The following is a 12046-nucleotide window of genomic DNA, read 5'->3' as shown; positions in this document are numbered from 1 at the left end:
ATCAAAAAGTGTAAGAGAGAATTGCTGGTATTTTTCCAGGTCATCGAATATAACTCAATTACAAAGTAGCCAATCTGCTAAAAAACCTGCTGAGAATCTAAATTGCATAATATGGGGCCTTATTTCATAACAAAAAGCCTTTTCTGAGGCAATAATTCTCAGTATCCACTAAACATGGATTTCAGTATGTGAAAATATTGGAAAGAAGGTTTTGAACACTATATGTTAGAAGATAAAAGAGAACTGGTTAACCCCATACATTTGGATTTTAAGTGCACTTTTAAAAAATCCATCCTGGTAAGATTTTGAAGAGGTAAAGTAGTAATTTATGAGAAATAAAATAGTACAATGGATCAGACTCTAGACAAATGTGTTTTAAACAGAATAAAAGTATTGTGATGCTTTCACTTTTGTCCTTCCCTGTTCATACTTGTTCAGATGCAGTCCTCATGGGTTGCAGTAGCAAGAGTCTGTGGAAAGCATTGAGACAGAATGATTGCTTAGACATAATAATCAAATGGGATTGTTTAGTGTCCATTTACCTCACTGCTTGTTTTGAGCTCCAGTATATTTTCTTGAGTAGGATTCTGAAGACCAGAAAAAGATAGCAGAAGCCTGAATACGGAAATAGAGGATTCACAAGGACTTCTTTTTTTAATAGATTTCCCACCAGTTGAAAAACGGTGTGAAAGGTGGACTTAAAACTTTCAATTATTTAAAAAATGAAAGAATGCCCTTAAAGAGGAAGCATCAGTTTTGAGCACCAAATCCAGGAAGTAAGTAAATCTGTTTACAACATTTCAGATGCTTGTGAAGAGGGAGGTTATGGAAGCAGTCTGACATTTCAGACTTAATTCTAGAAAATTAAACTATGATTTTCTCTGGTAGAAAAGCACTATAGGGTATTCATTAGTACTTGAGAGAAAGTAGTTCATTAGTTCCCAAATATTGCAGTACATTTGGAAGACTCCTGGAGTTTTAAATTGTATTTAATGAGATAAAACTCTGGGTTTCTCTTCCTTAATGAAAAAATTAAAAAATATTCAGAAAGTAAAAGTTAAACTGAGGTTTAACAGAAATATTCAGTGCAATCTAGGTGACTTTTTCTTGGAAATAAAACAATTTAAAAAATTAGCTGTTAAAGTCTGTGATTTTTGATCCCATCTTTAACTGTTGCTAAGGAAGCTGCTTTTAGTGACAGATACAATAAACAGCATTTTGGTATCCTGATTCCAGTAATTTTTTTTTTAAATGCTGAGAAAGTCAAGGGTTTGTAGCAAGTTTTTTTTGATAGTCAGTATTTTGAATAGGTGCTCATGGTTTGACTGGTTGTTACTCAGTTGAAGAAGATTAATTTCAGGTTTTTTGTTGTGTAGATATTATTTACTGACAATAATTATATATTGTTTTTCACTATTGTTGTAACACAAGGCACGTCTGAGCATGACCACATAACAAGCCTTATCTTGTCATCCTAAGTTTTCTAGTAGTTACTAGAGGGAATTAGGCAACCTTCTTGCTGTGGTTTACTGTATGTGGTTTTTAAAAGTACCTGCCATAGGATAAGATGAAACACTCTCTGGATGATCCATCCTTTTTGCTGCAAAGGAGTTTAGGTTCATCTGGTGTTGGTCATTCTATAGGTAGTCTGTCAAAGGCTAGGCTGTGGATGACTATCTCTGATATCAGGAGTAAGAACAAATGAATCTCATTCTATTTCTGCATAGGCAAAGGATTTGGACCTTGTAATTTGTGTAAATTACAAGAAATAGAAGAAATGTAGTAATAGGCTTTGTTCTGCAAGGTGTCACAAAATGAAGCTATTGACTATACAAAGACACTGGCTGATTTAAAGAACCATAGCCAAAACCTGCAGCCCTTCTTCAAGCGAGCTCCCAGGACTACACATTTTAAATTCTAATATAAATTTTTTAGGCTAAATATTTTGCTACAATTAATAAAGTAATGAAAATAATAATATGCATAAACCGTATTTGTGTTCATTTCAATACAGAGATTGTTTCCTCTCTAAAGCGCTATTATTGTTTAAAGTGTTATTTATTTGCAGGAAATGGATAATTTAGTTCCTTGCCCTAACTCCTTATTTCAACAGTTGAAAAATACTTCCAAAAATAATTTTAAGGGGTTCAAATTGTATTTCCTATTTTTACTGGCAATTTACAATTTATGTAGTGGGCATAAATCATTGGCAATACTTGGATCTTATGAAAAATGCACTCAAACAGTTGAAACTAAACTTTTAGCTTTTGCATGTCTTACTGTTACTACAGCTGCACTAACATTGACTCCATCATCATCCAGAAAATTTATGTTGTCAGCTGTCACATTTAAAATCTGTAGCACAGTCCACAGTTTTCTAAATGTTTACTAAATCAGTTCAAATGTTTATGAAGAATTGAAATGTTGCATATGGTCTTAGAAGTCGGACCATTTATTAGCATCATAAAGGGGCGGGGTTCTGTTGGTTTTTGTTTGGGGTTTTGAGTTACGTTTTTAATACATGCATAAAAACTTTACAATAACATCTGGGACACACTCTGTGAAGACACTCAGCCAAATCAGTTATGAACTGTGTGGTCAGCTAATTACTACTATATGTGTTTTACATGTAAAGTGACACAAAATAGTGCTGGTTTTAAATTTGCACCTTGGAATGCATGATTCAGGTACTATTAAAAATATCACAACTTCTGTGATTAAAAATTAAGTCTTAACAGCCAGGATTGATAAAAAAATGTGGGAAATGGTAATTGGAAGTAATCACTTGTATTTCTTTAACTTGTGTATCGTGAATGTACATATGAAGAAAATGTTAAGTAAATTCTGAATAAGCTGGTTTCTCCCCAGTTAATGTATTCCATTAAGCTAGATTCTTCTAAGTTTATATATTTCAAAATTTAAAAAGACACAGGAATGAATTGCAATTAGTATGATAGAACAGTAAAGGAAGTAAGGACTGGTATTTTTCTCTCTTTTCCAAAAATGGTGCTTTGGGTCCTGACCATGACATAAAATGGGACTGAAATCACTCTGAAACATTCAATACTATATAGGACTTCCTAATTCATAACAAAAAATGAACCAGGGATATAAGGCTGAAAGGTTGTAATTTTTTCCTTTACTAAAAAAACATTTCTCCATGGTCAACAATTAAAAGAAGCAGTATTTATGTCCCAGACCTTGAAAAATGTTCATGTGAACAGCTCTTTTAAGGTCATTTGTTCAAATGTGAACATGTATGCAAATATTTAGAGACTCAGTGTTAAAAAAACAGATGCAAATGATTGCTCTAGAATACCTCTAGAGGTATGTCCTTACAAAGCTGCTGCTTCATAAATTAAAGCACATGCAATCACACATTAATTCTGAACTGCTCTATGTAATTCCTTTGTTTATGTCCTATGCCTTTTAAGAATAAGTTGTACAGTGCAGTTCACAGTATGTAAAAGCATTTTGAAATGTATCACTTTTTGGCTTTCATCTATGTTTGTACAGAGTTCAAATACTGGTTGATATACTTGAAATAGGGCAATATTTTCTTCCTTGACAGATAGATAAAAACCAAAATATGTTGTGTATTATTATTATTATTATTATTATTATTATTATTACCACCTTTTATATTATGCTATAATAAAGCTTACAGGTTGCAACATATTTAATTCTTTGTTGTTTATAGGAAATAATTATTGGTTCATTTTGGTGCTAATATATATTAAAATATAATCAACACTTAAAGGATTTATTTTAGTTATCTTTGTCTTGGGTTAATGATATTGGGATTTCTTTTGGAAAAGAAAGGTGTGGAAGAATAAATTGCTTTTGTTTTAATGTACTTGCAACAATTGGTTTTAGAAATTACTAGTGAAGCCTGTTTTGTTTATAAAGACACATCCCGATTATCTAAAACTCCTGTTTATCAAAATAATCACATCTTTATAATTCAGTTCAACATTGTTATTTTTTCTTCTTGTATTACAGTCCATCTTAAGTAACTTGAGATATTTGGATGGCCTTACACTAGAGAATCTTATAGATGTAATTAGAAATACCATAAGATAAACTCAACAATTCAGTTTTGCACAAATCACACAGTTCGAAGATGTGTGTGTCTTACAAATAGAGACAGAAACTCAGAACTCATTTTTTCTGGTATTCTGGAATACTTAGGGCTCAAATACATCTTTTTTCACATTGCTTTAAATTGCCCATTTTAAAGACTACACTGTGTAGTTTAGCATACTCACAATTATTTTGAGAATATTGTTATTTATACTATTATCACTTTTCTGGATAGTAAAACCAGTATAACACCTTCATGTCACTATAAGTGAGCCTATAGTTGGGGTTATGGAAACTACAAAATCTGGATGATCATTTAATAGACTTGGAAGGAACACTACTTTGTATGTGAATGCTAAAAAAATCCACAGGGTTATGCAGTATTAAGCCAGCTGGAATCAGTGCCCTAGAGAGGTTTAAGGAGACAGAGACTGCTGGGATAAGGGATTTGGTGAATTTCTCTGTACTGGGAACAGGTTAAGAAAAAAAGCATCTTGGAGCCATTGTAGTGACTCTATCATACTGGATGATTGTCTTCCTAAAGGGTAGCGTAAATGAGATGTGAAATATTAGTATGAAATTATAAGGTAACAATGTGGTGTGCTTGATAGTATATATATCACTGATAGCTCCATAGGTAACTAAAGAGAGTTATTGGAAGTTAAGTGGCTTAGTGGCCCTTCATTATTGTAACAGTTTGGTTACTTCTTAGAGAAGTAACTATTTTGTAGAATGTAGTTCAGTATTTTATCATAGTTCACAATTTAATAGTGGTTTTTTGTCATTTAAAAATATTAACAAATATTTTTTCTGTAGTATTCATTGTGAAAAGGATGCATATTACTTGTAACTGGGCACTAAATACATGGAGAGATTTTTTTTGGGGGGGGGGTCTGGGGAGAAGGAGGGTATTTGGGTTTTTTTTAGTTGTTTTTAAAATCAAATTTGAAAAAAAGATCCTGCCCTTATTTACACATTTTGGACTTGGCTTGGAAAATCTGTTTCTGGAGGAATCTCCTTTCTCTCTCTCTTTACTTCTTTGTATTTTTTTCTCTCCTTACAGTAAAGACACCCTGTTTTTAATAAATGGTTTTCTTTGGAAAGAGACAGAATAGATCAACCTTAATATTATGAATTCACCAAATGATAGGCATGTACATTTTAGCACAAACATCCAATAAAAATAAATACATCTGCAGTGAACATGGTAAATTATATGCAAACTTACACTATAATAATAAACAGGAAACAGCAGCATCTGAGTCTGCAACTGACTTCTCAGGAGGCTTCATGCTTCCAGCTGTGGTAGCAGCTGTGGATCTGGCTCTGGGACTCCTGCTGAAACAAGTTGACAGAGGGCTGATTACAACATGGAGTTCAGTTTCTGCTTGGATTAATTTTCCTTTTAACACACTTTGGTTAAGAAATGTTTGCTCATTTACCCTGTTTGTGGTTTTATATCCTTCACTTCACAGGCACTGGGCTGATGTGATTATCTCCATTCCTAGTGACCTTGATCATGGGGACCTTGTACTGTCTATACCATTTGTGGAACATTGAAATTTGGTTTTGGCATACTGTAAGAAATTGAAAAAGCTCTCTTCCTCTTCCTTCTCCCTCCCCATCCCCAGAGTCTATTCAGCATTTTTTTTTTGTGCAAAATATTACACAGTCAAGTTGTTGTGTGTTTTTTTGGGTTTTGTTTTTGTTTTATATGCATAGGAAACAATTTTGTAGAAGACTGAATGATACTGATCTGCAGTGAAATCTGCAGACAGACAAGAGACTGGGTAAACTCTGTCGGGTGAAACAAGTAGAAAACTTCTTTTTATCACTTTTTCTTAAAGTGAAGGATTCTGATTTCTCAAATCCTGAGTGAGCAAAACAGCATATACTTGTGTATTGCTAAAGCATCATGTATCAATGTGTTCACTTGCAAGTTCTTCTTTCCATCTCTGGCTTCATGAGCTGTTTTCTTTTTTTGTGTGCTGAAGACTTGGTTAAGCTATGTCTGGCCTTGATTCAGCAAAGATTTAAGCACATACTTAGAATTAAACACTTCCATTGCAGATTCCACTTTTTTAACTCTCAGATACTTGCTTCTACTCTCATACTGTGGAGTGTCTCTGGTGAATATTCTGAGACCAGAACAGTCTTTTTCATTATGGTAAATTTTTTAGTTTCAGTCCTGCTATCTTTTTAGAAAACAGCTGTATTCTCCAACTTAATTGAATTCACAAATTAAATCCCAGCTGCCTCTGTAATTTATTGTTCAAACTATTCTCTTTCCTCTGCTGCTTTTCTTCACATAGGGTCTTGCTTTTTCTCCTAAGAAAAATAGATACCATATCATCTTTCTTCTGTCCTTTCTCCTCCACTGTCAGAGCAGCAGAAGTTTCTTGTCTACTTTCCATCTGTACCCCCTCCACTTGTCCCAGTGACCCCATGTTCTGTTCTTCCTCTTATTTCTTCCCTCCCTTATTCTCTTTCTTAACCTCTCACTGTCCTCTGGCTCTTTTCCACTTGCAATATAAGCAAGCATTTGCCTCTTAAAAATTGCACCTTTGACCCTACTTGGTTCTTCATATCATATCTCATCGCCCATCTCTTCTTCATTCCTAAGCTCATTGAAGGCGCTGTTTATAATTACTGTCTAGAGACCCTCTTCTGTGACTCCCTCCTATAACTCCTACACTTTGGCTTCTGTTCCTTGCTTCCAACTGCAACAACTCTCACCAAACTCCCTGATGACAAGATCTCGGAAACAGTAGTCTCTCCTCATTCTTCTTGATTTGTCAGTAATGTTTGCTGCAGTTGACCAGACTATTCCTTTAACTTGTGTCTTCTGCTGCTCTCTGTGGCTCTGGTCTGGTAATTTTCTTCTTTCCAAGCAGTTCTGCAGAATATCCTTCAAAGTTGTTTCCCACGTTGGAGTTATGTGGGTGGAGGTCTTGGGGCTCTGATTTGGTTGTATTCTCTTGTGATTTTAATGCCCTTTGGATTCTTTCATACACAAAAGTAAAAGAAAAATGTAACAGCCAAATTTACGTGTAGATGATAACACATCTACCTTTGTATTGAAACATATTTCCTCACACATCCACTTAATGGTTTGGAAACACACAAATGCAATTACAAAACATCCCACACAGCACTGCCTTAATTCTAGATTTCCTGGCAAATGCTCAGACCAGACACATGATTATTTTCGCTCTTTCGCACAGACGTACGTGTGTGTTTTCACATGCTAGGCACTCTGTACCGCACTAGCAGTGCTCAGTGCTTGCCTGCCTGGGTTCCAGCTTGCATGGAGTTATCGGCAACTGACTCAAATTGTATTTCATTTCCTATAAGAATACAGCATGATCTTCGCAAAAATCATTCCACAGGGCTTCATTTTAAGCCCTGTGTCCTTCAACATTTTCATAAATGACTTGGACACAGGACTGGAAGGGATAATAAGCAAGCTTGCAAATGATACAAAACTGTGAGGAGCTGTCAACTCCCTCGAAAGCAGGGAGACCTTGCAGAGAGACAATGACAAATTAGAGGGCTGGGCAATCACCAACGATTTGAAGGGAATGTGCCACATTTTGGACCTGGGATGGGGCAAGCCTGGATGTACAGACAGACTGGGGAATGAGATGCTGGAAGGCAGTGCCACAGAAAGGGACCTGGGGGTCCTGGTCTATGGTAAATTGAATATTTGTCAGCATTGCCCTGACAACCGGGCGGCCAACCCTGTCCTGAGGGCATCAGGCCCAGCATCACCAGCCAGGCAAGGGAGGAGATTGTCCCTCTCTGCTCTGCCCTGGGGTGGCCTCAGTTGGAATATTGTGTGTGGCTTTGGGCGCTACAATACAAGACAAATACTTGTGAGCATTCAAAGAAGGGAAACAAAGATGGCAATGGGCCGGGAGGGGAAGCTGTATGAGGAGCAGCTGAGGTCACTTGTTCTGTTCAGCCTGGAGGGGACTGAGGGGAGACCTCACTGCAGTTACAGCTCCTTGGGAGGGGAGGAGGAGGGGCAGACACTGATCTATTGTCTGTGGTGATCCATGGCTGGACCTGAGGGAATGGCCTGAAGTTGTGCCAGGGGAGGTTTAGGTTGGATATTAGAAAAAGGTTCTACACCCAGAGGGTGGTTGGGCACTGGAACAGCTCCCCAGGGCAGTGGTCACAGCACAGCTTGACAGAGTTTGAGAAGCATTTAGACAATGCTCTTGGGCACATGGTGGGACTCTTGGGAATGGTGCTCTGCAGGGTGCAGGAGCTGGACTCTGTGATCCTTGTGAGTTGTTTCCAGGTCAGCTTATTTTGTGATTGTCTGCTGTTTTATGTCCTCTATTAAAAATGCTTATCCTGATGTATGTCTGGAGTGTACTTTGCTCTTTTACAGCTGCATTTTAAGCATTTCACTTTCAAATATAATGTAATGTAATCACCGCATCTCTACTTTTTATTCCAACTCATTAAGTGCAAATATTAGATAAAATTCTGCCAAGCTCATTCTTGATGAACTCTATTGAAAATTTGGTTTTTCATTCTTCACAGGACTTTGTTGTCTCTCTGGTAGGAAGTTCTTTTCCTGTCAAATTCTTTCAGTAATCCCTGTTTTCTCCAGTTTAATATTGAATATCAGATGCCCAGATATATTATATCTACCATATTTTCCTTGTTTAAAATGTCAGTCTAGGCACAATGGTGTAAGTATGCAGAGAGTTCATAATCTCAAACAGATTTGTGTATTGTAGCAGGCAGATTCCTCAGGTCACCACATACTTTCAAACCCCAGCAGGCCCAGCTGAATTATGTGAGCTCAGGCAAGTTTCTGCTCTCTGGTGTGAACCACAGGGAGTATTCTGTTGTTCTCTAGATACCTTTTGGCCTGCTTTTACTTTTGTTTGCCCTACTCCATCCCAGATGTCGTTCATACCACATTATCACTACCAAATGCATGTCTTCTTGATCTGACATATGCAGCCATTAGGAACCTGTAAAGATACGTAAGTAAAGGGAACATGTGCACATACATACTATATGTTCTGCATTTACTTAGAATTTAGTGCTGTTCTTAATCACTTCATAAAAAGTGCTGTGGCTGATATTGAAAATAATTTCAGTAGGTGTATGCAGTCACTAGCTCTAGGCACTGCAGTATTATGTAAAAAGCAATCCTTTGGGTCTGAAATTCTTCACGCTTAGTTTCACTTGAAAAACTGTATGCATAAAAAAATTTAGGAAATTGTCCTGAATTGCTTTTCAGTTATGTGTCACTGAAAATCAGGACAGTGTTTAAATGTTAACAGTAGCTACATTATCTTTAATGTAGATATGAAAATTCAGAATTTTGCAATTTAAACAGTGACATCTAAATTGGGGCTGATAGTTAATGAATTCTGTGGCCGAGTTTCAAAAACCTGGTTTTCATAATGACATATAGATAATTGAAATCATGCCTAGTAGGCATCTGGATTAAAATTATGAGCAGGGTGTAATGGAGCCAACCACTTTTGTGGAAACAAAATTCATTTCCATTTCTTTGTCAGAGCTAATCAAGCTCTTTCTAGATTTAAGGTTGGCTTTGTTCTTACTGTTACTTCTAGTAACATGCCTTCATATTAGGGATGGAATATGCTCTATGCATTAATATATGAACATTTTTTTCACAATTTGTTTTTGCCTGTTACTGATCCTAATTTCACATTCTATCAATCAGTTTCTCCTTCAACTGCAAAGAAACAATACATCCTTTACCCCACGGACCTTGACTACATACAAACTGGCATCTGTTCAATCCCTTTTGCATTAAACAGTGTATAATTTTACATTATATCCTTCAGTGTTGAGCGAAAGGGAACGATGGGAGATCGATGAAGGCTCTTGTTCTCCTATTAAGCAGTTGAGCAACCTCCCACTGGGACTGGGGCTCTGCCGGCCTCTGAATCTGTTGTAAATCCTTTTAAAGTCACACTTTTGATTTTGACTGGATGTTTCTGCTCAGTTTAATCATATTCCTGATCAATTCAAGATAAACAATTAGAATTTAATTAGAATTTCATGGGTCTTAATTGTCATTAAAAAGAGGAAAATTAAGCTGAATTCTATGTAATAGAGCATTAGGGCTGAACAACAGAAGTTTGGTTGTGGCTTTCAGTTTTTGTTCTTTGTGGAGCCAATAGCTGCTGAGGGACACAGTTTGGCTTCTCAGTTTCTTCTTGTCCCAAGGCATGCCTAAATTACAGCTTACAATGGAGCTATATTTCTTCTGGGGCACTGGAACAGAAATGCCAGTAGAGAGAGAGCATGAAAGGTTCCTCATTCACCACAGTTCAGATGACTTATGTCCTCATTACAGTTCTGAGGAGATGGTGGGGCTGTCAGAAGGAGTCTGTGTCCATGGTTGCTCACTATGATATGGATAGTAGTGCAAGGAAGAAAGTAATACCTTCCTCTGAATACCTTTTGAGGGCAAGGCAAGGCCAAGTTTGAGCTAACTCTTGCAACTTCAGATGGAAATACCAAGAAAAACCAAGTCTCCTACAACATTATAGACTTGGCCACGTTTCCAGTCCTTTACAACTCGTAGCATATATTGAGCATAAATAAAGATTTGCATTGCTGTTCTGTGATCTGAAAGGAAATTTAATAAACCTTTTGTTGCCATCTGATGTAATTTTAACTTCTCATTCAAATATTATTCTATGTTGATTGGTTTAAGTGTTCAAAATTATATTTAATCAATTTTTAATACATATACACACATATATATATATATATATATAAACCAGAATATTGTGTGTTCTTTTTGTTACAGGTATGTGTCCTGTGCCTTGGGATGCCCATATGAAGGAAACGTTGTACCGGACAAAGTGGCAGAAGTAAGAGTGTATTTCTGGCTTGTCTTTTTAATGAAACAAAAATACATTTAAAAATGCCTATAAGTAATTATCTCTACTTAATCATAAAAAGATCTTTAATGGATAAAATTTAAGGAAAACAAGCAAAAAACCTAGCTAATAGTAAAACTTGGTGCATAACCTCACTTAACCATATACAGTCTTATGTGAGAAAAATAGCATATTTCGATTGTTATCAGTCATGAGAAAAAATATTATGCAGTATTTCATCTAGCAAGAAGGTAAGAAATTACTTAAGAAAATAGACTCAAGCACATATGTCAGTGGACTATGTTGTACAAGAGGGTTTCCTGCACAGCTTTTTGCTTTTTAAATCCATTTTATGCTGGAGTAAGCACACTGTGTTGTCATTGTGCTTCTGGTGAGGGTCATGTGATTGACATGAATCAAAACTCACCCGCAATATGATTTCTTAAATTGCTCTGTTGCCACGATGGAATAAGTTGCACCTTCCCTCCCTGCCCCTTTTTCTCATTTGGAATATAGGATAAGGAAGAAGATGTCTTAGTTCAGCCCTTTTTCCAGAGGAGATGAGTGAAACAGAAATGTAAAATTTTTGCAGGAGGGGAAAGAAGGCATCGAAGCTTAAATGGACTGGAAAAAAAGAAAGTGGAGTAAAAATTCCAAGAGGCTTAAGACAGAGCATGCTGGCCTTCCACCTAGAGAAAGACTTGTCTTTTCTACTACACTTAATCACCTATTTTTGTTGATCTAGCAGAGTATCCAGAACAATATTTTTTAATTTGTAGCACTAGCAACTATCAACATTTGTCTGATATGTTCTGTGTGGGTGGTTTTCAGGTCCTATTCTCCTGCATCTTCTTCTAGTATACCGTCCAGATGGACTTTGTGATAATACTTCTCCCACAGCATCAACACATGCTCAGACTCTTTGGGAAAAAAAGCAAATTTGGAATGTTGTCAGTATTTCTAAATGTATTTGTTTTAATATGAAGTGAAGGTTAGAAATGACACAGCTTTAGTTACAGCAGTGATGACATACTGCTTACTGTGTTCCCCAACAGGCTTCTTTCCATGTGTTG

General features: G+C 36.4%; 1 protein-coding gene across 1 annotated transcript in view; it reads left to right on the top strand.

Moving 5' to 3' along the window:
- HMGCLL1 (3-hydroxy-3-methylglutaryl-CoA lyase like 1) overlaps positions 1 to 12046 on the top strand; it is a gene marked incomplete at both ends in the record, with an annotated part of 174807 nt that overhangs the window by 134124 nt on the left and 28637 nt on the right. Inside the window, one exon of the mRNA XM_084202550.1 lies at positions 10901 to 10964. Coding sequence (XP_084058676.1) covers positions 10901 to 10964 — 64 coding nt within the window. The remainder of the gene's footprint in view (positions 1 to 10900; positions 10965 to 12046) is intronic.

This window comes from Fringilla coelebs, assembly GCF_963513975.1.
Source record: "Fringilla coelebs genome assembly, chromosome: 3".
NCBI classification, from domain to species: Eukaryota; Metazoa; Chordata; class Aves; order Passeriformes; family Fringillidae; genus Fringilla; species Fringilla coelebs.
This window is presented reverse-complemented; position numbering and strand designations above follow the sequence as displayed.